General features: G+C 44.2%; 1 protein-coding gene across 1 annotated transcript in view; it reads left to right on the plus strand.

Moving 5' to 3' along the window:
- Positions 1-27,057, plus strand: part of LTK (leukocyte receptor tyrosine kinase) — a 655,467-nt gene that overhangs the window by 447,219 nt on the left and 181,191 nt on the right. The window contains exons 7-9 of the mRNA XM_086937237.1: positions 3,413-3,568; positions 26,217-26,317; positions 26,623-26,792. Coding sequence (XP_086793363.1) covers positions 3,413-3,568; positions 26,217-26,317; positions 26,623-26,792 — 427 coding nt within the window. The remainder of the gene's footprint in view (positions 1-3,412; positions 3,569-26,216; positions 26,318-26,622; positions 26,793-27,057) is intronic.

A 27,057-nucleotide genomic window follows, 5' to 3' on the forward strand; every position in this document is an offset into this window, starting at 1 on the left:
GCACATCGGGCTACCAGTCCCTACAATTTTGCCAAGTTTGGTGGAAATCCATTCAGCCGTTCGGGCTAAAAGTGAGGTCGACCGCCCTATGGAAATTAACATGGGGAAAATGCGTTTTGGGACACCCCTTTTATATCGGCCCCGCTTGACGCATCTCCCCCAAACTTTCAGGGAAGGACCGGAGCTCGACGAGGCCATTTTGAGGAAATTTTCAGGCAGATTCTTCAACCGGCGCCAAAGTTATTCCAAATAGAATTTTCAGATTTAACATTGAAAAAAATCCTAACTATAACTACCTACTGGCGACCGCCAGTAGGTAATATATATATATATATATATATATATATATATATATATATATATATATATATATATATATATATATATATATATATTTAAATAATATTGTATACTTTAAATTAAATTGCATAATTAATGTGTTGTTTTAAACATTTATTAATAATTTGCTTTACTACATTATTTATTTTTTAAATTTGAAATAAAAATGTACGTATACATTTTTGGTGCAGTTCTAGTTACATTTACGCAGTTTTAAAGTATGGCTTTATTTGAGTAGCACTCTAAATGTATGTTTGTGTCATGGTATTCACTGTGGTTTCTGTATATTTATGTGAATGGTGTAGGGCACAATATAAACATGCCATCGGTCCTCCATGTGTTGCTTTTTGTTATTCTTAGCTGGTTGTTTTCTATGGCATAAATTCATCATCTTCTTTCATATTAGTATTATCATACATGAGAAAGTGTTGCTCACTGTGTGTTGTAGTTAAATTATTGGGGATATTTATGTCTTAAAGGCAGCATGATTTAATTTGTGACTTTTCTGGTTCTGGTTACGAATATTTTCAAGTCTGGGACATCTGGGAGGTGACCTGTAGTATAGTAAAAAATGTATGGTGTGATATTATTTAAAATAGTACTTGTAAAGTCTGGTGAACTAGTGCTAGGTTCCCTAAGGTCTTGTAACATATTTCTAACTTCAATTTCTGTAACATTTTGTGGCTGATTATGCTCTCTAATGTTTTGCATAATTTCTTTTTACTAGTCATAGTCCTCCCATAACATAAATTGAAATACAACCTTTGTACATTTGCAATGCGTATTTTCTGTGCTTGTGCTCTCCTGGCTGTGAGTGTATGCCATGTGAGTCAATAATGTTTTGCCTTTTTGAGATTTGATGTAAGCGCCTCCTTCCAACATTTAATGTGTGGGTTTTAGAATTATATGCTATGGGATTGATTTCGATCTCGGTCAGAAGGGCTCTGAATCGGATTCAGCTGTGCCTAAACCGATCCGGGAGTCCTTGTTCCTTACAGAATCGTTCCCAGCGACCAAGTACGATGCCTTGAAACTCCTTAGCGCTGACCAAATCGGATTCGAAAGGCATTCGGAGAGATCGAGCCTTTTCGGAGTCGATTCGTACAGCTCTTTGGACTCAGGTTCTGATCATGCAAGTACGATGACTGATTCGGACAGCCTTTCCGATTCGGTTTGCCCGGAACAAAAAGACTGCCGGTATCAGTCTTTGGGGCTTGTAACAGGCCCCCCTTCACACCCGGGCCCTCCGGATCAGGCCCATGCGGGTACCCAAGAGACACCCATTTCCAACCATGCACAATGTGCAGGCATCATGGGGTCCCCACAGGGTGCAAGCTTTTCCCCAGCCACCCCTTTCTTCAATGGGAGCCTGTGCTCTTGTTCAGAAACACAGGCTCCCATTGAAGCCATTGGGAGACCGACCAAATCATATCCGGATGCATAAAAATGCATCATACTTGTTTGGTTGGACTCCATCGATCCCAGTCGTATGGAAAGCATTCTGGAATCGAGTCATTCTGTATGCTTTCCGAACGAGATCGGAATCGACCCGCAAGTATATCTTTGTTGTAACTATGGGCCTCATTTCGATGGCCCACGGTTGGACCATCATCAGCATGCGGGCGGTCCTACAACCTATTAAAATCAGACCACTGAGTTGGCAATCTTCGGGGAGAGGAGTTGGCCTAACGGCTTGGGCGGTGGACCCCGAATCTGGGGAACTGGGTTCGAGTCTCGGCAATGACGCTGCACATCCTGTGATTCTGGGCAAATCACTTAATCTTCTGTGCTTAAAAAAAAAATTCATGTGTCCTCATGTAACGCAATTGGTGCGATGTAAAGCGATCCGATACTCAATACGTTTGCGTTGGGTAAAGTATGCGCTTTATAAAACTCAGTAAAAAAAAAAAGCCACAGTGTTAAAGTGCACTTCCTAAACATACAAGCACCGTGTGTCAGGCACTGGGTAAAGAAGGTAAGTAAAATATTGTGAGAACCAAACAGGAGAGTAATAAGAGAGAGTCTTTAGAAATATGGAGAGTAATCATACCCTGCTTCAAAACGGAGGGTGTGGTGCTGAGACCAAATATTGGGCAGGATACCAGCGGTGATCCCCAAGATACCAAAAATCAGGTAGTCTTGCACAACAGCAACAACACATGACAGGCCAATACATATTTTTTAAAAAGAGGGGTGGGGGAATCCACAAGCAAGAGGTTAAGCACAAGACTGACAGGCAAATGAATATGGAAAACACAAAAAAAGGATTGGATTGATAAGCCAAGTGGATTAACTTGACAGAAAAAGGAAACCAATGCAACCAGGAGACATTGCCAAGCACAGAGCCATGTTTGTAGTGGTGTTAAATATGTTCTTCCATAGATGACCTGGATGTGACCCTCCCACTAGGAAGTACCACTTCTGTGGTGGTTAGTGGGCTAGCTATTCTTATGTGCCACTGTCCTATCTTCCCAAACTCTGACCCGGGCATTCTCTAGATCAGATAACTCTGTAATTCCCTCTGGGAATTATAAGCCGATGCCCATGCTAATACATGATCGTGTAATGCAAGGAACTAGCATTTGCACAAGGTCAGGGCTGTCTCTGTGCAGGTCACACAGTTGATCAAAATACTCATATCTTCTAAATATACATTCAGGGCTGTAGCCATCAAAGGTGCAGAAGGTGCAGCGGCAATAGGACCACGAGGGTTGTGGGGTCCACTGAAGCATGATTGCTATATTTTACTATCCCACCAGAGGTCAGTGAGTCATTGCATTGCTTGCTTGCACTGGGCAGCATGGACCCATTGCTACACCCCTTCAAGGTTTAAAGATATTCTGTCAGGAATAGAGGTCAACAAGGTGGTTGCTGTCACAATTCTACATCTTCTACTGACCAGCTTGAAATGTCTACATACCCTGCTTTACTCTTCTTTCTGTTTTCACAGAGAAAATGTGGAGTTTGTTGGTGGTGTGTGTGATAGAGATACAGAGCCTTTCTAAAAATTTGATTTCTTCGCAATATATTCAGATGTCTCTTTTGTTGTTCCCCCTTTTCTCTGCTTCCATAGAAACCAGTCTTCCAGAAGGAGCCCACTGCTCCTTTGAATCAGGAGCCTGCCACTGGAACCTGAATGTGACAGCATCTGCCCCCTGGTCCCTCATGGATTCCAAGAGGATGAGCTCGGAAGTACCGTTTCTGGGGTCTGCTTTATCATCCACTGTGGGTATGTCCTTCTGTGATCATATATAGACAGTCCGATGGAGAAGCAATGGTAAAAAGAAGTGAATTCAGTGTAAAAGTGGTACGCCTCCTGAACAGAAGTCATGTAACTTGAAGTTCAGTGGGATTAGAATATGTGTCAGCAGGGCGGAGGGCAATGGATTTGTGTTCCAGTGATGTAGTTTGAGTTGTGATTTAGTACTGCTGTGATGCCCATGCTTAATTTGAGCCAGTGGTTTCTGATGCTCAGTACTGGCACTTAATCATCATCACTGGCGCATTTCATGAGTATCAGTGAAGGACACATTTATTTATGTTAGGCATGAGGAGATTAAGTGATGTGCCCAGAATCACAGGATGTTGAGCCATGCCGAGGCTCAAACCTGGTTCCACAGCGCCCAAGTCGGCAGCTCTGGTGATCACGTAACGTCCTCTCTCTCCTCACTTTCATGGTTAGTAGTTGGTTCAGTGTTATGTGGCGCTAACAGGAGAAATTGGCTGGTGCAAACTGCCTCCCGACAACAGCCCGGCACGTATTTTTTTTACAAATTAAACACGGTGTGAGGCAGTGCATTTATGTGGGTGCGTGTTCCCGGGGTGCACTGCAGTGTGTGGCGTGTTAGCATTCGCATGGAGCCTTGTGGAATGTCCGTGCCCCACGAGGCAGGGCTCTGAGATGTTTCCATTTCTCTGGAATGCAATGTAGTGTGGTGGCTTAGCATTCTAGAACTCAGTCCACTGTGGTGCGTTTGTGTCCCTAGAATTCAGTACCAGACGGTGGTTTCATGGCATTAGGATACAGTGCAATATGGCGGGTTAATGTCCTTCAAATGCGGTGTAGTGTAGGTCAGTGCCCTTAGGAGGCAGTGCGGTTCAGAGGATGCGGCGTAGTGTGATGGTTTATTGCCTGTTTGATGCAGTGTGGCTGATTTTCTTTCCTTGGATGTAGCCTAGTGCAGTGCTGGGTCAGCATGGTGTATATGTGAAACAAAAAGGCTCTACTATGTATGCAAATGTATGCAGGGGAGCTGGTTATACCTGAGATCCCAGTAAGCAGTGCCTACGCTCAGGAGTGACTGGACATGTGGAAGAACAGCCGAGAGAAGGCTCTGCACTGCCTTTATCGGGCCAGTGCCTCCTACTGACGTCAATTGACACCTGCGGGTGATCCACTGGTGGGGTGCAAATAGGAAGGGCAATTCTGTCTGCAGCCCACGTTCTAAGCATTGTGAGGTAGTTAACGTAGGTAGATAAGTAGGATAAACGTCATCCAACCCCCTTGCATAGGTTTTTGAATCAAGAACCAGTCTACTCAAGTCAAGTTAAATAAACTTTATTCGAGTTCCATTAGAATCCATTAAAGTGTATGTAACAATAAATACATAAAATCATGCACTAAATATTTGTTTACCTTATACATTAAAACATATTTTACATTTTATCAGTTCAATAGATACAAACAGCCTAAGCTTCTTCATCTCTAAAATGATTTCCAGTGCCTAAGGTGCGAGCTTGATGATCAGAAAACTACAGAAAACCCGACTCTATCTTTAAAAATATGAAATGTACAATAATGGGGACCGAGAGCGTCTTTTTGCAGTAAAAAACTGTGTTAACATCTATTGGAAAATACTCGCTTATTTTTTAATTTTCTTATCAAATCTCATCATATTTTCTTCTGTTCACTGCCTGGGAGATAAAAGCTGATACAGAACGGAAACTAACATCACTGTCAAGTTAACGTAAATAATTTAAAGCATCCTGGTAAAATAGCAAACATTCACTTTAAAAAAAAATGGGCACATTTATTTTCTTCTAATGGCAACATAAAACTTGCAAAACAAGATAAAATGTACATTTAATTGGGCAGCAGTCTCATCACCTGGGCACCTAGGCAGATTTTTTACCATGCCTCTTTCTTAGGGAAAACAACGTAGTGATGCAAAATACCCAACCGTAATCAGATCAAATAAAATTGTCCTTGAACATTTGATACCCTTATAAAATAACTTGTAGTCCTTGCTGTGTTGGGCCTGCCATGTATCTTGCCACTGACGGTTTTTTCCTCCCTTCTTTCTCTAGCATATCTACATTTTTAAAGAAATAACTCTTTCAGATTTTTTTTACCAAAACGTAGGATTTTAGCAGGACTCCTAATTGTTAGATTTTGATCTACTATCTGTATTAATTTGTCGATGTACATCAACCAAGGAATCCTATCGTAATGCTCAAGAGTAAGGCAGTCTTTAATAATATCCCTTGAGAATTTAGTTCCTTTCTTGCTTCAATTGTTGTACCAGCTAATGATCGCGCTGACAGGTATCAGATCTTCTAAGTAGGGAACATTCGTCTCACTATGTGTTATAAATGCAGGCACAGAGCGCGGTGCAGCTTGTGATGTACACAGGAAGGTATTTTTAGATGTCTGTAACATTGATCTATCAGCCAGACCCCAGACAGGTGCTGCATTAGAGATTGTTCTCATGCACTTGCTTTGGAAGAGCTGTAACATTTCTCGAATAGGTGTATTTCCTATTTTCCCTGCAAATCTAAATCTAAATAGTGCTTCCACAGATCTGATATATATGAGTTTTTGCCATTTCTAAATGGGAACCCCAGGTACCTTTTTGGGAGAAGGGAATACCCAAATAACTAAACCTTTGGACTTCTAATCTAAAATCTCTCACAAATTGGGGTTTCTTTTTGGCCATTTCCCGTCCACAGTTCATCATGAAAGTTTTCTTTAGATTTGCTTTTAGATCTTTTTGCTGCGTATGTAAAACAAAAGAAATGATCAGTTGTTGTAAGCCATTTGCGGTTCTTGATATTAGGACCACACCGTCTGCATATAGGAGCAATGGGGTGGGGCAGGAGCCAACTTCCAGTACATCTGCTCCCACCTGTTGTAAAGATGTCTACTCCATTATTATAGAGGGAGAACAGGAGGGGGCAAGGACCCAGTCCTGCCTAGTAACTCTTGAGACCTTAAACCTGGGAGTGCATTTTCCCCACCCGATATCTCACCCTCATTGTCAAGGAGGACTACATCTGTGCCAAGTGTGATATAATGTGTACTGGGGAGCCCACATCTGCTATAGTTTTGTGTGGTTAACGCAATTGAAGGCGCTGCTCAAGTCTGCAAAACAGACGTGGATATGCCCCCCTTTTACAAGAGTATATTTACTTATGATGAGATTGAGGTTAATACACTGCTCTACCGTCCATATATCCTTCCGGAATCCATATTGGGAGTTTTGTTAGTACAGGATTTTCTAATCTTTCCAACACAGCTCTCCCCATTATGTTTGCAGATGAGTCTAGAAGGGATTTAGGGTGGTAACATTTGGCAACCCCCCTCTACATACGAGGGTTAAAATCGGGGCCTATAGAAGCATACATAATGTAAAACCATCCCCGGGAACCCTATGAGGGCCAAGGCTTTTCCCTTGCCAAACCTTTCTCATGTTATTGTGGCCTCCTCAGTGGTAACTAGCTGAAAATGGATATTACTGGTTAATGCACCTTCAGTGGAGCTATTAAATGCCAAGAATTTTCTTTTATTTTGGTGCTCGATCCCAGAGTTAAATATGACTCCAGAGGGATCTAACCAATCTGTCGGGGTAACTAGTGACTCCACCCTTGGTTCTAAGTCATCTTTTAAGAATAGAGAATTAATTACCCTCCAAAATAGCGTGAAGTCTTTCAAAGCAGCAGCCCGGTCCAATTCGGCCATGCTTTTCATGTAAGTGCCTTTTCCTTTGATTCAAGGATCATTTATATGAAGTTTAACTTCTTCTTTGTCCCTTGGGTCTCAATGTAAGGTTCTTCTTAAATTTTGGTTGGCAAGGGAACATTGATGGTCGGACCATCCTTTTTGTTCAACCTTTTGACATCTTTACTAACCACTCTTAGATTAGTAGCTATGTACATTGTAATTTTACTGAATGATGTCACAATCATTTCTGGGGTGGCTTCAATGTCAGTACAAACAAGAAAATGTATTTTACCGCTTTTTCCAATAGGGATATTTCATCAATTCCTGTCCATTCAAGACTGATTCCATAAGTTTTGCAGCGTGAATCTTTCTGGATTCACTACGCTGTGCATATTCCGCGGTCTTGTGGTTGGGTCCGGATTCGTAGTCTTTTCTTTGTTTCTTGGGGGTTTTTTTTCGTCGCCCAGGTGGGCGTCGGCGTCACCACTCCTTGGGTGTATTTCCGGTGACGTCTGCATGCTTCCTGCGGAAGCTCCCACCCTTGGGCGCCATCTTCAGATTCTTTTTTCTGCGGTCGGGTCTGGATCGTTCCCGTTGGGCTCCAGACATTTTTGGAGAAAGTTCAAGGAAAAGACTGAGATTGAAGAAGAAAATCACGAGAAGACTAAAGGAAGACTTCGCCGATCAAGGACCAGCGAAAAAGAAGGGAAAATCATTGAGGACTTCGACGATCGTCGACGTCCACGCGGCCAGGGAGGCCTGAACACTCGATGATGGACAACACGCCGTTCAAGTTCTTCCGTAACTCCCACCACAAGTACGCGCAGAAAGACCAACACCCGGTTTGCAACCTTTGCCTACCGGTAGACCACAGAAGCGAGGACTGCAACGCCTGCTCCGCCTTCGCACCGAAGACCCTTCGGGTGAGAAAGAGCCAGAGGGTAGCGCACGCCACACTCCAAGGAAAAGCCCCGACGCCATCGCTGTACGAGCTGGGGATGTCCTCGGAGGAAGAGGACAACGCTGCCGCCGAAGACGACCGCTACACGGTCGTAGAGACCGATTACACGAAGACATCGGATAAGGTAGGAGACTCGTCGTTCCCCAAGAACACGAGAGACTCTGAGTCTCGAAAAAACGAGGGCAAGACCCCGAAAGCGCCGACGCAGAAACACCTGACGTCCGCGACTACCCACAGGCCCAGCGGATCCTCTGAGAAGGAGTCCCCGGCGCCGAGAGCTGTTGAACAGCCGAAGTCGTCGAAAATCGCCCCCGAAAGGGAACGATCGACGCCGAGGGAGAAAGACCCTAAAGCCCTGACGCCGTCCAGGGACCCGAAACCCAGTTCGACGTCCAAGTCGTCGGCACCGAAAATCTCGCCGCCGAGCCAGGCGCTGAAGAGAGGGGGCGAACATCCCGGCACGGACAACGCGGCCGAGATGGAGAAGAAAAGAAGGCGACTAGAAGCCGAAATGGAAAACATTTTGCAGCGGAAGAAAGATTTCGACGCCAAGATGAGAGCCTTCACGATTCCCCACAAGACCAAGCCACCCGTGCTAGATCTGGTCGAGGAGGAAGATGAAAACGTCGAGGAGCATGAGCCGGGCGTCGAAATGGTCGACGACCAGGAAGATGACGAGAACCCCTACGAGAGTTACAGCTATGGGGAAGAAGAGGACAGCAGGATGGACGCCGAGTCGGCCACCTCTGACCCGCAGGAGGAGGATTACCTGGATGTCGACACTGAGGGCCCGGAAGAGGCGGTCGACACATATCCCTCGAGGCCATCGCCGCCGGACGACATCGGGGCCTACAACTCGGTGATAAAGTCTGCGGCAGCAGCTTTTAAACTCAAGCTCGACAAAGAGAAGCAAAAAGCGGACTTTCTTCTCGAGACACTACTCCCCAAGCAAACAAGGAGCCAGTATCTGCCTATGCTCGATAGCGTCTTGGCGCAGGGGATGGAAGCATTCAGGGAGCCCGCAACATGCAAGGCAGTTACTCCCAGAACGGAAAAGAAGTACAAGCATTCATCAAAGGATCCAGCCTACATTCGAGGCATGGTCTCGGCTGACTCCATCATCACGGCCACAGCAAGGAAGAGGGCCAACGTGGCCACTACTTCTGGCCCACCACCTGATAAGGAGAGCAAAAGGATGGACTTAGTGGGCAGGAGGATCGAACGGAATGCCGCGACTTATTTGTTGACATTATTGTATGGTCTATAGAGGAAGAGTTCCCATTCCTTTGATAAGTAAAATACTTTCCTTTACCTCCTTCCTATTCCAATAATTCTAAGTTGTTTTCACACAATCATTCTTTTTTCACTTCCCCACACCTACCATGGGTAAAGTGATCCTGATTGATTCCCAGGTCCCCAGTGTAGCCGCAGATATCCAAACCTGAATGTCAAAATGTGTCGCTATTAAAATCATCAATCCATACATAGGTATAATTAGGCTCATGTCCCTTAAACTATTCAAGCTCGACAACAAGGTCCTCCACTACTCTATACCTTGTACTGTTAAAAACATTATTATAAAAATGTATCAATTTAAATATTTGTTTCTCATCCGTTTGCAAGAGTGCCAATTGGGAAAAAGGCAATTTTTATATGTTTCTTTACAATTACAGGTGCAATAGCAAATATCAATATTGACTATCTGCCCTAGGCCTGCCCGTGTAATGAGTGTGTGGCAAGGGTATTAATTTAAAGATATCTATCAATATGTGCCATGTTTCCTGTAGACACAACAACTGTGCGGTATATATATGCTTTTGCAATTGTCAATTTTGTTTTTGATTCCTGCAACATTCCATGTTCTAGGTTTTAAGATCTTATCTGAACATGGTTCTGACACTGCTGCATGCCCCTAGTATCTTTATCCTTCACCCATCTAGATTCTTCTAGAACCCCAATATTCCCCCACTGTCAGTCTTGTTCACCAAGGCATGAAAGTGGGCAAAGCTATTTGAGCAAGGTAAAGAAAAGCTCTGTCTATAGATTCTATGTCGAAGAAAATGTGAGCAGCCCTGTTCTCTGAAAAAGGGTCTGGAGGTTGATGGAAAAAACCTAGGGGGATGGCTGAAATCGTCTCCTCAGTATAATTAAAGTATCCTTGTCTGGCCTGAGTTTTGAAAGTAAGGGCCTTTCACCATTTCAGGGTGCTGGAAATTAACAACAATGCAATCTTCATTTCCTATTTTTCGAGAAGTGCCTATCCTGTTCACCCTTCTGACCATGATAATCTCTTGGAGTAACAAATTAGTATCAGGATTAAATCTGGTTAACCAGTGGGCCACTTTATTTCTGAAGTCTCTCCACCTCTCCTTTGCATGCGGTTCTTAAGTTTGGAAAATGATGACATAAGGGGTGGCCTCTGGTGGCAAGTGCAGAGTATCTGGAATGGGAGCCAAAGAATCAGACTTTACTAAGCTAGATTCATTGGGTAAATTATCTTCTCTTTGTACGATAGGTATCTGATTTAAGCTTTCTATTGTTTTTTTTTTAAAGATTCTTTATTGGAGATTTTTTTACAATACAATCCCACCCACCCCACCCAACACTAAAACAACCCCACCCGTACAGGCAATAATATATAATCAAGAATATTAAGCTTTCTAATGTATCACTTTCATTGTTTTGGGTTCTCCATGACACAGTAGAGCAAGGCTGATGTACAGAATTTAATGGCACCTCTGGATCTTACCTTATAAGTTTATTTGTTTTGTTTGCATTATGTCTGGCCCCTGTAATGAGATCATTTTGGGAGGGGTTGGGGGGTTAGTAAACTATCAAAAGTCTTTCCTATCGCTTCCACCCTCTCTTTGATTTTCTTTAATTCCTGGAAACTTTTTGTTTCATATTATCCTGTTGTGTATGTCATTTCTTTATAAGGGGTTCTATTCTTTTTGGGGTCGTGATATCTCACCTATTTACAAATCCTTTTTTATTATCCCTCTTCCTGACTGCGTTGGCTTGGGGCACCTTAGTCTTTTTATTAGTGTATTTGCTACGGATAGGTGGTAATGCACCCTCTAGTTATATGCTTTTCTTTGCGGAGGGGAAGTCAGATCATGTGTGGGAGAGAGTTCGAGTAAGGCTAGTGGTTGGTTGTACACACATGGGGGCTTTTTTTCACTTGAGAAAGTATTTGAAATATTTGAGGCTTCAGAGTTATCTAAATCTATATGTGGAAGAGTGGTGGCCCCTAAAGTTTCTACACTACATAAAACCTCATTAACAGCTTGCTTAGTTGGTGCAAGTTTCTCTTCCACACTGATTATTTCGTTTTCGATTAACCCCACATCACCTGTTAGGTAGTTGTTAATGGTATAGGTTGTTTTCTTCCATGTTTTTCTGTTAATTACCTTTTACCCAAGTTTAGAGCCAGCACGTGTATAACTATAATAGTGTGACCCATCCGCTCGTATAAAATCTAATTTTCGAATGTTAGTATTTTCTTTATTAGCTCTGGGAGTATATGAGCTTCTGGCGAGATGAGTTCAGTGTGGCATGTTTTTCCATCCAACCCAGGTGATTTATTAAACCATCAGTTTCAATGTCCCAATAGGGATGACGGATTCAATAACAGTGGGTAGTATCATGCCCCGGTGGAGAATGCCTTCTTTGAGGCTAAATATCAAAAGCGGGCGGTTTAAACCTTCTGTCCAATAGCAGGGCAACAATGTATTAGGTTATGAAACAAAAAATGCCGAAAGCGGCTTTACACTGAATTACATAGGCTACTGTATTTACTCACAAAATCCAGGGTGCCGAAAGCAAGAGGGTTGGCTCTGTCCTGTATCATCCTTCCAAAGACCGGCAAGGATGGGCCCGCTCTTGGATCAGGATTTGCCCGGGTGGCGTCCGTGCGCTGGCCGAGCTGCGGAGTGCTGTTTTGTTGATATAGCCAAGGAGATGGAGCTCAGGTGCACGAAGCAGGGGATTGTGGCTCTTTTGGTCGGTCATCAGCAGCAGCAGGTAAGACCTGCGGTGGCTCTCCCCTCGAGTCTGTGTTGATTAATCTGGGGTGTAGTGATCCTCAGCACACCCAGGGAACTCTCAGTCAGCCCCGGACAGAAAAGCAGAACTGTAGCAAGCACAGGCAGTCTACTCAATGGGAAGCCATTTTCTGGCATGTTAAGGATATATGGAATAATGCTTCATGCATTATTTACCTAACAGTATTATTGCCACGCCCCCTCCAAGTATGTATCTCCTTGTTCTTGACCTTTTCATCCTCATCTAGAACCCCCTCCAACTTCTATCTCTCACTAGCCTTCTGCCCTCCTCTTAAGCCACCCTTAGCTCCTAAAGCTGCTGTCCAAGCCTCTAAACTGGCTCCTACTGCTTTTGGATTACACGTGTCCTCTGTTCTTGTACGCCATTAAGTACTCTCCCACCTAAGCCTGGATATAATCCCTTTTGGCCACTTGTACCTGGGATCCGTTGCTATGAGATTGAGCCAGTCCTGGTGCACTTGGTAGTTCGATGACTCCTTCCTCGCAAAAGTTCCATCCTTCCTGCATGTGGCCTCTACTCCCAAAACCCTCTCTATGCCCTGATGGCACAGTAACTTTTTTTAGGTCAAGCCTAGGCAGCGCATGCGCTGTCTCGTTGAGACATGCTGTGTTCAGTATGCAGGCTTTCATTCCCATCGCTGACGATTTGTTCAAGTGTGTGTCGTTCCTAAAAGCTTGCTTTTCTATGGTTTAATGTTCTTATCTGTCCCACCTTCTTGTGTCTTGCCCCTCCCCTTTAGTATTGGCCTATTATGGTGTCCTTTCTCTGAAGGCTTTCTCCCTTATTGTTTGTGCACTCTTTTTTTATTTACAGCCTCAGCATTTTTTTCCTGAATGTTTCTGTTCCTTACGCCACATACATATTATAAATAATATGTTTCTGGAAGGTTGCCACTGTTTATGTGAAGCTTGTTTTCGTTGCAGCCTGCCCATTTTTTCTCTGAATGCCACTGTTTTAATAAACCGTCAGTGCTATTTTTTGTACAGCTTTGTTTAGAATGTTCCTTTTTTTTGTGTTTCGAGACCCTTGTGCTCGATTTTTTATATGGCTTTGTTTCAATACGTTTTGGGAAGCTTGCCTCTGTTTTCATGAAGCTAATGTGCAATGTTTTGGACGGCTTTGTTTCTATACGTCTTCTGAAGGTGGCCATTGTTTTTGTGAAGAGCTCATTTCAGTCACAGAGCTTTCTACCTGCAGCTTCCAGACAGTCTGCCTGTTGCCTCCTCCCTGCCCCTCCTCCTCCCACTCCCTTTTCCTCTCCCAGCAGCTTATTTGATCCTGTGTTAGCGCCCCTGCCCCTCCATGGCTCCAGGTCTCTGAACGTCCGTCCGTAGTCGGCGAGTACAATCTGTGCCCACAGCCCCCACAGTTCCTACTGCAGACAGAATCTTTTGTACGCCATTCGAGAGCGTGTAGCAGTGCGCTGTAATTTGGGTAATGGAGCCCCCTCAGCAGAACAACACAAGATAGCAACACTGCATTCATTGAAATGGTTTATATAAAACGAATTTTGAAGGGAAAGAGTAAGAGATATTTAATTTACCGGAACGAGTGGGTTCTTGCAATTTGTGGAATCCAGTCTTTTAAACAGCAGGCTGCTCCTAGAAGCCTGAGAACATTTATATTCTCCTTTAAAATGTATTTACTTGCTCAGCTTAATTGACAATGTTGTCAGAGATGTCTGGTGAGGTTTTCAGCAGCTCCATAAATGGCTTTCATCTGGTCCCCCGAGGGCTCATTTTCGAACTGTAAAAAGTGATGACTTGAAGCTCTTTTATAAAAAAGTGTTGCAAAATCTAGCTCATTGTAAAGTTTTGCGCATCTTCGTTTGGACATTTACCAAAAGCGTACTTTACGAATTCAACTTAAGCATGGTTGCCACCAGATAAATTTATCAACACGTAATTATGATGCATGAGGGATTCACCAGTGGGGGCACTCTTCAGCCGAGGCATGCTCCTGCATAGAAAACATCCTGTAAGTCGATAAGTGCACATTCCATGTCACCTAGACAAACTGGATTTCTTTCTTACAGATCCTGTATACGGAACAACCATGAATTCCCTACGTGAAACGCAGCATAAACAAAGCTCATAGGGGCCGATTATGATTGCGTTTTTTCCGCATCCTCCGGGCCGGCGGTGGAGCCGACCCGGAGGATGCGGAAAAACTGTTGCGGAGCCTCCAAAGACTCACCGCCATATTAGGATGGCTGGTGGGTCTTGAATTCCGTCCGCCGCTTTTCCGCCGCGGTCGCATTACGACCACGGCGGAAAAGCCCTAATATGGTGGCGGTGTCTAACAGACACCGCCAGCCATATTAGGATGGTGGGGAAGACATTCTTTTCCGCGGCGGCTTTCCGCCGTGGAAAAGCATACGGACTTTCACTTCGGGGGCCCGTTGCGGGCCCCTTGGGTGAAGGGGGAGTGGGGGGTGCACATGGGGGGTACCTATGGTACCCCCCCTGCATTTGCGTGCACAAAGCAGCAGGCACTGCGCAGTGCCTGCCGCTTTGTGCATGCAAATGCGATGCATGCATTTTTAGCCTTGCGGCGGGTGCAGCTTGAAGCTGCACCCGGCGCAATGTTAATGATAGAGGATGTGACCACCACCCTGGCGGTCACATCCTAATGTGCTCGGAGGGAACGCCGCAGCACCTGCGGACGTTCCCTCCTCCTCAGGGGTCGCGGACGGACTCAAGTCCGTCCGCGATCATAATCGGGCCCATAGTTTGGTTTCTTCTTTAATTATAAATTACAAAGGGTATACAAAATGTCTACACCTCTTTTAGCCTACATCTGACTGTTGTGAGCCAGTGACTGCAGTGCAGAAGTCCTCGATATAGCCCCTTCCCCCAGGGCTTTAAGTGGGCCGGGTCTCACCGGTGCTGAGCACTGGCGGTTTTTTAAAGGGGGCCTTGAAACGGGTCTCTATCAGGCTCTGTTTTTTACTGTGGTCCATTTTTATTCTGGACTGCAGTGACAGCAGGACATCGATGTGAGCGTGCTCAGACTGCTCGCTTCTCACTAGTGGAGAAGTTACATCATGACGTCATGCCAGGTGAGTGTTAATGGGGAAGGGAAATCCTTTAAAGTTAGTCATTTTCTCTCTGGATTTCCCTTCTCTTTTTGAAAGTCGGGAGCATCAACTTTGTTGTGGTGTCACCAGGGCTTTAAGTGGAAGCTTTTTCAATACAAGCCATAGTTGCTGCTTATTTATCTTATGAAACTAACATCCGTTGACAAAGCTGATAGTCCTGACTTGTTGCAGGTAGGATGTTATTTGTTGTATCATATATCTGGATACAATGACACTAACAGCAAAATACACGTCGGGCGGCTCAATATGCTAAGCACAGATTTTTAGCTTATGTGTTTTTAAGCCATACCCTTAATTACATTAGCCACGCCCCTTTGAGAGACCGCCCATGTCACTTAAAACCTGCCTTCCCCCTCTTCATAATGAAAAGAATTCGATCTGAGCCCTTCACCTAAACAATCCTGTCTAAATTGCTTGCCGCTGCTGCAAATTCACACAAGCAGGGCTTTCATCTTCCCCCAAAACACCTTCCTGTTCTCCACACGGTACAGGTCTTATCAAAGTTGTGCTTTAAAATATTTTAACAATGTATTTTCACATACCCAATCAGTCGCTATTAGCCACCCAAAAAACTAAATTACTAAATTACTCTCCCCTGATGAATAATTTTAAAGCAAAATGATTCTTCTAATCCAAAAAGTAAGTCTGAAACTGAATTTGCATTCCCTATAGAATGTAATCTTTTCCTTATCTCACCAACCAAGATTATCCAAGTTTCTCATATTGTCCACAGGCAACATCAACTCTCACTGTCAAATCATTATTATTTTTGCAACTTTATATAATGCGAACTTGACCCAATGGGTTGTAGAACTTTACATGAGCACCGGCTACATTACACAAAGTCATATTTGTTTCTTTTCCACCCTGAATTGCACAGGTTCACAGGATGTTGAGCCGATTGGTTGCCAGGTTCCACAGTTGGTAACTCTAGCCCTAGCGCATTCCAAGTCAACAGCATTCTAAGGCCCGCAGAGATTACTGGACAATGTAGCCAACTGATGCAGACTGCGCCTGCACTTAGATGTCTTATGAAGACAGCAAGCATTCAACGCCACATAATTCAACACAACTCTACACTATTAAGAGCCACGCAATTCCACAACACACAAATGCACACTATATTATTCCGCTACAGAACTCATTTCAATGTCTCATAATTGCAATCCACACAATATAATTCAACAATATGCTTCATAATTCAACCCCACACCATGTAAATCCACACCATGCAATATAATTACTCTCCATATAATTCCACTCCACACCATGCCACATATTTACACTACACATATTTCAACTCCACCCCACATACATCCACTCTACTCAATAGCACATGGCTAAAAGACATTGACAACGCCAATAGCTCTCGGATTGCTGTCTATATTATTTAATGTATGCAATAAAAGACTGCAAAATAAAAATTTGACATTATAAAATAAACACATACTATGGTAGTCGTTCTACTGTGTTCTTCTGTTCACTGTCTAGCAAAAGTTGGTTTATAACCTTGACTATTCAGAGGCAGTGAGTTGCAGTTATCAAAATAGTGGTCCCAAACACTGTCAACTGCTGTTCTTTGGGGGAGTATTTCACATAATGGTATCAGCAAAGCATCCTACAATGTCATAGTTTACTGTTTAACTGTGATAGCAGATCATGTCGATTATAATTTCAATTGGTACGTTTAAAACAAAGTTACTGCTATAAAAGATGAAACATTAACATACTTTTAACTCCTAAAATATAAAAGTCACTTCCCTTTTTCCCAGTAAAAATCTGTTTTATAACCCTGGTGATGTGAGGATCACTAATGACATACTGAAATGTAATTTTGTCCCACCCCCCACACATTAACTCCAGAAACGAATCCACATATTTAAATACATGTAAATGTAAATTGATACTTGTATAGCACACTACTCACCCGCAAGGGTCTCAAGGCGCTTGCATGAATACCACTGTGGAACCCATCCTGGCTTTCCCTGTGAGGCATCCACTCCTGGGCACCCCCAAGGTGGAAGCCAGGCATCCTTAGCGTTGTGGGGGCCGTTGTGGAGATTATGCAAGCTATTGCCCAGAGTTGCACTCTATGATTAGAATAGGCACCGAGGCGAGAATTATCAGGTCTGTGGAATTTTTGAGCCCAAGACCCGCCGAGGCGGGGAATTGAACCCTGGTCCCGGGCTAGACCTCTGCATCAGGGTCTGCCGCTCTAACCATTGAGCCACACTTCTCCACTATACAGTATCTCACTATACATAATTCCTCTACAGTTCATACCATTTAATTTCTAGCCACATAAGGCCCCAGCACAAACAAGGCAGCATATTTCCACCACACAGCATCACACAACACAATCACCCACCACACAATTCCACAACAAAAAAATACAAATAAAACCCATCTCTACATGGCACTTCAAAAAACCCTGTCATCTCTCTCACACACACACAGTCCCTTTTATCTCTCCCTCACACTATCACTAACACCTCTCATCTCACAATACCACCCTCCCCCACACACCCCTCCCTCACACTGCCTATGTCTTCCCTAAACTGCCTGCTCACACATTCTCCCTTCATATACATCATAGTACTGGGTACAGGTCCACCCCCCATCCACCAAGTGCCTCTCTCTCTCTCTCCCTCTCTCTCTCTCTCCCTCTCCCTCTCCCTCTCCCTCTCCCTCTCCCTCTCCTTCTCCCTCTCCTTCTCCCTCTCCCTCTCCTTCTCCCTCTCCCTCTCCCTCTCACTCTCTCTCTCTCTCTCTCTCTCTCTCTCTCTCTTTGTCTCTCTCTCTCACGGACTCACACCACTCCATTGCTCTCTCATGCACTGATCTAGCATTTCTTCTCATATTGGTTCACTTCAGGTCTTTTAACACATTTTCTTTACCATAACTTGTTTTAAAATCCAAACCACAAACACACACTCTCCTCCTCTCTCCTCTTCTTTCGGGGTATTCTGCGTACCCGAGTGCAGCCTCTTTATGCATCTATAACCGTCTCTTCCTTCATTCTGTCTTTCCCACAGACTGATTCTACTACTCGTCTACTACTTCATTCATCACTTCATACACAAACTGCATATCACTACGAATTTTACTTTCTAACTACTTTAAAGAGCTCTCACCCCATCTATTCACCATACCACACCTTTCCAATACACAAATACAATACACACCACACAATTCTACCCTACAAAATTCCACAACTAACAATTCCAATTCAAACCGCATTAGTCCAGGACAAACAACATACATCCACTCCATTACAAAGAATATATAATTAAAAAACATTATCATTTAAAACACCAATAGTTCTAATCACAAATGCGAGCCAGATTGCATTGCAAATGCTTGTTTCTAAAGGTCTGAGTGCCGGCGCTCGTCATGGCCATGTCACATTGCTATTCACCACTTCCCAAACCTAACCTGTGCACGGTACCCAGCATCTTCTTATTTCCTACTGACTTGCGTAGGGATTCCTGAAGGGATTTCAATATCTAGGACAACCTGCAGGGTTGGCAATCCCTAAAAATCCTCCCCAAAGGCCCAGCCCTATCCCACAACTCCAGATGGTCTATGTGTCTTCCTTTTGCATCTATGTCAATCACAGTTGCAAAAACTGAAGAGAGGAAAACCCGTTCTGAAAAAAACCCACTAAGGCCCTCATTAGGATTGCGGTTTTTCCGCATCCTCCGGGCCGGCGGAAGTGTCCGCCGGCCCGGAGGATGCGGAAAAACCGCTGCGGAGACTTCAAAGACACCCCGCTTTTCCGCCGCGGTCGCCTTACGACCGCGGCGGAACAGCTCTAATATGGAGGCGGTGTCTAACAGACAATGCCAGCCATATTAGGATGGGGGAACACTGATGCCTTTCCGCGGCGGCTTCTCCGCCGTGGAAAGGCATACGGAGATATCTTTGGGGGCCCATTGCGGGCCCCCAGGGTGACGGGGGGGTGCACATGGGGGGTACCTATGGTACCCCCTGCATTTGCGTGCACGAAGCAGCAGACACTGCGCGGTGCCTGTCGCTTTGTGCATGCAAATGCGATGCATGCATATTTAACCTTGCGGCGGGTGCTGCTTCAAGCAGCACCCGCCACAATGTTAAATATTGAGGATGTGACCGCCAGGGTGGCGGTCACATCCTAATCTGCACGGAGGGACCGCCGCTGCCCATGCGGACGGTCCCTCCTACCGTCCGCCATCCTAATGAGCACCTAAATACGAACATACTCCATAGGAATTTGGCTAATACACCAGTAGGGCACTACATTTTATACACAAAAAACAATGACAATAACCTTAGGCCATGTGAGCACACAAACATGTGATCATCATAATTCCACATCCCAAGCCCTAAAATTCATTGCCACATGGTGGCACTGTCTCTAATTTAAAGTTAGCACAACTACAATTGTTTATTAAATCACTATACATAAAAAATGACTATTATCTAAATTGTCACACTTGTAGGAGTGTGATGGTTAGTAGTTGTGTTGCTACTGCCATTGGATACGCTGGGAGGGGCAATGTGCGTTGCAAGCTGCAGTGGCCTCCTGACTAGAGCTATGGCATTTATTTTTTACAAATTAAGCACTGGAAAGACAACTCACACAAAAGGCTGTCCAGATTTTCTTCTAGTCTACTTTAAAAACTTGAGTTGGTCAGACCTTCTGCCCACGCAGGCCACCCTCTTCTGCTTCCGTACGCACATCTGTCTTCCTTCATTTTTCCAATCACATTTAATCACCGCTCACCGCACCTGAAAAGACAGCATTATGCCACTTCTGTGATTAGACACGGGAATGTAATCACGTTTCGACAGTTTGACGCAATTTGCAACAACTCACTGACATCCAGCGTCAGAATTTGCAGTGAGGGCAGACTATTTACTATGGTCCGTCGACACGTGACGACCCTTCCCCTGTGCCCGCCCACCTCCCACACTGCATCCTCCGCCCACCAGTGATAAGATGCTGCCAGGGGCCTAATGTTTTCCCATGCTATTATCCACAGCTATTCTAGTAGTAAATGGGAACAGAGAAATAACCTGAGGGTGGAAAAAAGACTCAAACAGGCCCCGCCCTCAAGGATGGGGATATCACGGGCTCCAAAACCATAGGCACCTGCAGGACTTGTTCGCATTCTACTAGGGCTATGTATAACCCTGAAGACCAAGACACAGTTAAAGCCCATGGCTTACTGAGAAAGGCATGTTTGGATACATCCTAGGGAGATAGAACTGAAGCCAAGCTGCCCTAGGAGCCAAAAGCAGGCCTGAAACACTTTGCAATATCATCCTCATCTTACCAAACATAGCTTGTGAGTTTGGCAGGAAGCCTCCAGGGATACTTGGGGAGTTATGGAACCATGGCTCCAAAAAGTATATGTGTGAACAAAACTAGTTCCGTTTTTAGGTCTGGCATTAGGCAGGAAATTTTGATTTTACTAAACGTTTACATATAACTATAGGGCTTACAGCTAGCCCTCTTCCTCCATTGGTCTGTTGTTGTGAGATATACATGTTTCTTCTGCCCACTACAGCAAACAGCATGGTGCATGGATCAGCCCACTTCAGCCATTGGCTAACTTTACTGTGAGTGACAACATTTGGAACCCTCCCAAGTAAGCACATCAGCACATAAAGCAGTCCTCATCAGTGCCAGGGGCTACTATGGCACTGCAAGCTTATTGAGACCAAAAACATACTTTTGCCACTAGCCAATCTATTCTTTTATATTGGGTCAACACCTTCCCCAACAGTAAAGCTTTACAAAAACTTTGATAAAATAAAATAAGCATTGGCGAAGCAAAAAGGTTGCCTGCACTTTGACAATGCTCGTTGCTGTAGGGACAGGCACAGTATCTGGAAGCTGATATTCCTCTGTAGCCGAAAAACTGGCCCACAAGTGTATTAGTCCACAGGAGAACGGCATTAGCTCTCCTGGACAAGAACTCCAGCCTGCAGCAAACACATTCCATACACCCCTCAAACAGCTAGCTTATTTTATGTCAAGGATATTAGAAAATAAAATATATTTTACAACCTAATGATATTGATGACTGTATTGTTTTAACGCTTTCTGAATCCTATTCAGTTCTAACCCTGGGTGTAGTTTGCGAAGTAGTGCTACGTGTAGCTACGCGACTGTGTAGTGCGGTAGGGAAAATGCTTTTCACACTCATTGCACAGTACCAGATGCTTGTCCGGACTGTGCTATCATTGCAAACGGTATATTGAACAGTGCAAGCGTTCGTTTTCTGCTGCTCGAGTAGATTTGTACTCGAGCTGCAGCTTTCTCAATGTGGACTGGTAGTTCTCATCACGAGTTGTCGCGAGCATTCGCGACCCCTCGCAATGAGAAACCTGACCTCCCCGCGTTGAGAATCTCGCCGAGAGGTTTATTTTCCACGCTTGCAATCGGCAACTTGATGTTGCTGATCGCGAACAAGGAAAAAGTCTCGCCGGGATGTTGATTTTGCTCGCTTGCGGTCGCCAACTTGGTGTTGAGGACCGTGAGCAAGCAAAAAATGCCCGCTACACTACGCGTTTTTGCACTGTGCTACGTGCAATTCGCGTACTGTGTAGCAGTGCAAACTACGCACTCTCAGCGAGCGTAGCGTAGTCCTACGCCCAGAGTTATTCATTTCCTTGAAAGTTTGTCTTAGAAGAAATTAGTTTTCTGGATTTATTGTTGCAACATAAAATAATTGTTTTGCTTGTTCATTTTTAGTTTTTATAATTTTTGACAAATTCTCCTTAAGACATCTATCTGAGAAGCTTGGGTCAAAGTGGAAGGTGGCCAGATATATAATCATATGAGCTAAGGCTGAGAAGGGGGCAAAGAACAAAGTGTCTGGAAACATTCATCTGAGGAGCAAAGGAAAAGGTGGCAGGACATATTCATATGAGGAGAGTTGTGGTCCCACAGCTAGACTGCCGACTTTGGTGAGGTTTACACCAGCATAAGATGACACAAAAAGAAACATTGGTATTCACTTTCCAGCACAAAAATATTTCACACTGGAAAGTACTCTTTTCTCAGCACAAACAGAGGTTTGTACTGCTTTGTATCACTTTGTGTCATGGGGTATTAGGTGCATCCGTGCAAACACTCGTAGGTTCTGATGCAAATCCTTATCTACTAAGATAGCCAGCCTGGAATCTGTATCAAAATCTAACACTTCCTTGAAGCAACCGTTAACAATGAGAAATATCTTCATTTCTCAATTCAGTTGTCTTTAATATGCAGTCACGTACACATCAGATTGGGTACAAAGAAAGGGATGGAAGCTAAAAGCTAAGGAAGGGAGGAGTTAGTAGGGGAAACAATGGAGTCCGCAGGCATTTCCAGATCAGTTTTGGGATAGGATTGTTTTATTTTTGCAGAGGGCCCTTTAAAATTAGTAGTGGGAAGGTGTAGGGTGAGCAACTGAATCGTGTGCATTATCTGCGGCTTGAGTCTGGCTGCATTAGAGTTATACTGGTCACCATAAAGCATGCTCAGGCTTCAATCAATCAAGGGCCTCTGGCTTCTCTGTGCTCCTCCTCCTCCTGGATTACGTAGACCTTCCACTGGGTCACACAGGTAGAGGAAGCAGACCATATGCTCCATTAATCCCAAGGGTGGGATGGGGACGCGTCTTCTCCAAGTCTTGCAGTCAATTTAAATTCAACGGGGACACTGGCTGAGGAGAGATGGTCTTACTTTAGTAATCTGATAACTCTTGAGGTTCCTAAAGAATTGCAAAGTCTGCTAGAGGTTATGAAGTATAAAGCTGTGTCCCAAAAGGGCAATTTTTTGTTGCTTCAACTTCCCCATTCATAACTAACCAGCATCTGCTTTTACAGCACAGTGACTTAAGCAAGAGTCTGTAATGATTATGTCTAAGACACTACAGTATCGCACGTGATTTCTTCAGATCTCCGAGTGACAGAGGGCTCCACTGCTGTAAAGGGTTCCACTGGCCTCCGCTTACACCCCCTTGCACATCATTGGGAGGTATGTAATATGGAGGAGCAGACCGCGGATCACGCATACCCGCCTTATAATCAATAACACTACCTCCAACCTACAGAGCATAATGGATCTCCAGCAGTTTATTAAGGCTAAAACACTTTTCTTTCGAAAGGTAAAAGTGAGAAATTTCAGTAAGATCTCTTTGGGGGAGGTCTTCTGACATATGGTTACTTCTCTTCAGGGAACATCCTTTGTGACGCGGATGTTACCCCGCGCTACCATTACGACGCGTCTCTTACAACGCAAGTCGTAACCACGACTTGCGCTGGAGGGCGCTCAAGGACAAGGAATAGTTAATGTATTATTCCAACACCTTCCCTACTATCCACGGGGACTGGTGTTGGAATAGTAAATTAAACTATTCCTAAGTCTGCACCCTACAGCGCAAGTCGTGGTAACGACTTGCGTTGTAAAACACGCGTTGTAACGGTACGCGTGGTAATAGCCCGCGTCGTACCCTCATACATCCCTTCTCTTCAGTTAGTTTATTCCCAGGCAGCTGCTACATATTAACTAAGGAGCTGGCTGGAATTTTGCCAATATTATATTACCTATCTGAAAATAAAGATGTAGGAACAATGTCTCGCCAAATAAATCACTTTCTAAATTCATAAAGCGAACTTCCCTGCCCAGGGAGAAATAATATATGCTCCAAAAAATATCATCATAAAAGCTTTATTTCGACAAAAGAGTCATAAAAGCTATAAAACAATAGCTACATTACCGTTAAAAAAAGAAAGAGAAACAAATGTTGATGAAAGCAAGTACAATGATGGATGCACACATCATCATCCTAATAGCCAATTAAAAACAGACAGTATTTCATCATTTTGTGTGAGCGCAGTACAGTGCATGGAGAAACTGTCAGTTTGCTTTGGCTGGCTAAAGTAGTTTAAAAAATAAAGTGCCTGTGCATAATAATTCTAACGGCAATACTATATGACTTAGCAGTGCAGACTATCATGTGTGCAATAAAAGCTATGTCTGAGTCGAGAGTGCTTTCCACTATATCAGCCAGGCTTGACCCAAGTACTTCTCTACACAGCAGGATAAAAAAGGTCCAGAGTCTGACTTGAGAATGCGAAGCGCAACATGGTGGTCCCGTGTGCCAAGCTGCCGACAAAGCGGACTCAGTCATTTTCCCCTAAGTGTTTTGTACGCCGGGCTAGCAAACAATAAGTGGGCAATGCTTTCTATCGGGGCTTTGCAGCTTGGGCAATTTCTTCCATTATTTACGGACCATTTTGCTGTCGCTTCACCCACAGGAAGGGAACCATACCTAAAGTGCATGTACGGTATTCTATCTCTCTGCATTTTAATTAAGTCTAGGTTGGGCTCATAATATCTGATTTGTTTGTGGGAGTAGCATTCTGTTGTCAGTTTGCCCGCATTGGATCTGCTGATCTCTCGTTGGTCCACCCATTCCCAGTACAGGCGTTTGAGTTCCTCTCTCCTTGGGGGTTCCTGACTGTCCCAACGACCACAGAGCCCTATTGCTGACAACATACTCTTGATGTCACGTAACCAGCCTATTTTCCCCCCAAAAATATATGGTCTGTCTGACACAGTGACCGGCAGCCATCTTGTGTATTGTTTAGCTGGGAAGCCCTTTTGTAGGGGAAATGGATGGTGCAAAATATACAGATTTCTGCTGTAAAAGAAGCTCACTGCTGTTCAGGAGCTGCATGGTTGCACCAAAAATGAGCTACTCTTCTGCATATCTCTATGCCTGATATGTGTTATGCTTTAACCCATTACCAGTGTGACTGGCAAATAAGCTAGGGGGTTTAACAGAATCACATGGTGGTGAGGCCATGTTGTAGGCTTCGGAGTTCAAACCCGGGAAGCAGAAAATGCAATAGCTTAAGTGGGCACCAACAAGGCGGATAGAATATTTTACAATTCTTAAATCTTAAAGTCTGCCTGGTGATGGCACGTGCTTAAGGGAAGGCACAGAGTACTGCTAGAGACGTAGTGGCTATAGAGTTCCCTTTTGTGGTGGCCATCGTTTCATTGGCACTGTATTGTGGTTTGCTGTTGTACTGCTTGGGTGTGGTACAATATACCCTAAGTACGGTGCTGCATGGTGTCACGGCATGTTGTGGTACATGAGGCGTGGTTTGTTGACTGTGTGCAGAAATTTACAGTGCAATGTATGATGACACAGATTCTGATGCCGTCGTTAGATGGCATGAAGTAGTATGTTGCTGATTTGTGTGTTGGAGTGTTTGAGTTGGTAATGAGTTGTTTGGCATGATGAGGTGACCTGCACCCAAGTGAGGTATTGGGCGGTATGGCTTGGAGCGCACACTTGAGATTTGTGTGTTCTGGTGCACAGTATTTGGACGAGGTCTAATGTGTTGTTGAGTTATTTCGCTGCATTGTGTTGTGGTTCTTTAATATATAGTGTGCATGAGCTCTGCCAAGTGCTGTAGAGTGTGTTGTCATATGATTTGAATCTGGGCGCCTGCTTCAATACAAGTTGTGGGGACCAGATAAAGAAAAATAGCAATGAAGGGAGCTTGGATGGTTTTCCTGGAGGTTTCAGGTACTAGGGAAAGCCAAGGATCGCCAGACCAAAGGGAAAGCACTTGGAGATAGAGGATCAAAGATTCTTTGGCACATCAGTAACATGTTTTCAGCCGTGTTCTAAATTGATCATCAAAGTCAACAGACCTGGACTGGTCCTATCGTAAACAGAAGAAGACAAGTATACTCTGTTTGTTGAGGAGGTAAACTTCAGGAGAGTTTTGACATTTCTTTTTTCTTTCACTCATTCAAGGTCAGTTCCTCTACCTGCGAGTACACAGTGGTCAGACTGATGGTGTTTCGACAGCTCACAGTGCCAGCCTGCCAGCTGTCTTCTCCAATCATTTTTGCCAGGTACTTCCCTGTTCCTTTCCAACCTTATTTCCTGGTTCAACTAGAAAACAGTTGTTGTCTCCAATGTGACTTACTTCCAATGCCGTTGAGTCTCAAGCACTGATGTCCAGCCATTTCAAGCCCTGTTTATTACTAAGTTTAATTGACCTCAATGGGGGAAGTTTGTGTCTGTACAATACCTCAGAAATCGCCGTACAACTTGGAACGCGGCAATCAAGTGAAGGGCACCCTTATGACAAATATTTTACCTGTGAATTTTTTTTATGATGTTGCGTTTGACATATGTTATCGTATTCTATGTTTAGGTCAAGTTATCGGTCCACATTTTTGGTGACTACAATGGAACAGTCTCCCTTTCTGTACTGGAGAAGGTGGCAGACACCACTGGCATTGCCACGCTTCTGTGGGAAAGAATTGGCAACTGGAGTGATCACTGGTTTCCAGTAACCTTGCAGCTCCCGATGACCCAGCACAGGTAAAATCTGATGTCGAATGATCCCAGCACTAAGTTTGTTGGACCTGCCTTGAGGTATGTAGGTGGCTGTGAACGGGTGCAGGAGGCTGTCAGCCGATGTGTTTACTAAATCTGCATAATTGCACAGTGGGATGAGGAGGAGGCCATGGGATTGTTACATATAATACCTAGAGATGGTGATAACAAGACAGTCTTAACTGAGATATAAGGGGGACCCTTAATGTATATAGATGACTAAAGAACCACACTGTGCTTTTGATGTTTG

Source organism: Lissotriton vulgaris, chromosome 9 (assembly GCF_964263255.1).
Source record: "Lissotriton vulgaris chromosome 9, aLisVul1.2, whole genome shotgun sequence".
NCBI classification, from domain to species: Eukaryota; Metazoa; Chordata; class Amphibia; order Caudata; family Salamandridae; genus Lissotriton; species Lissotriton vulgaris.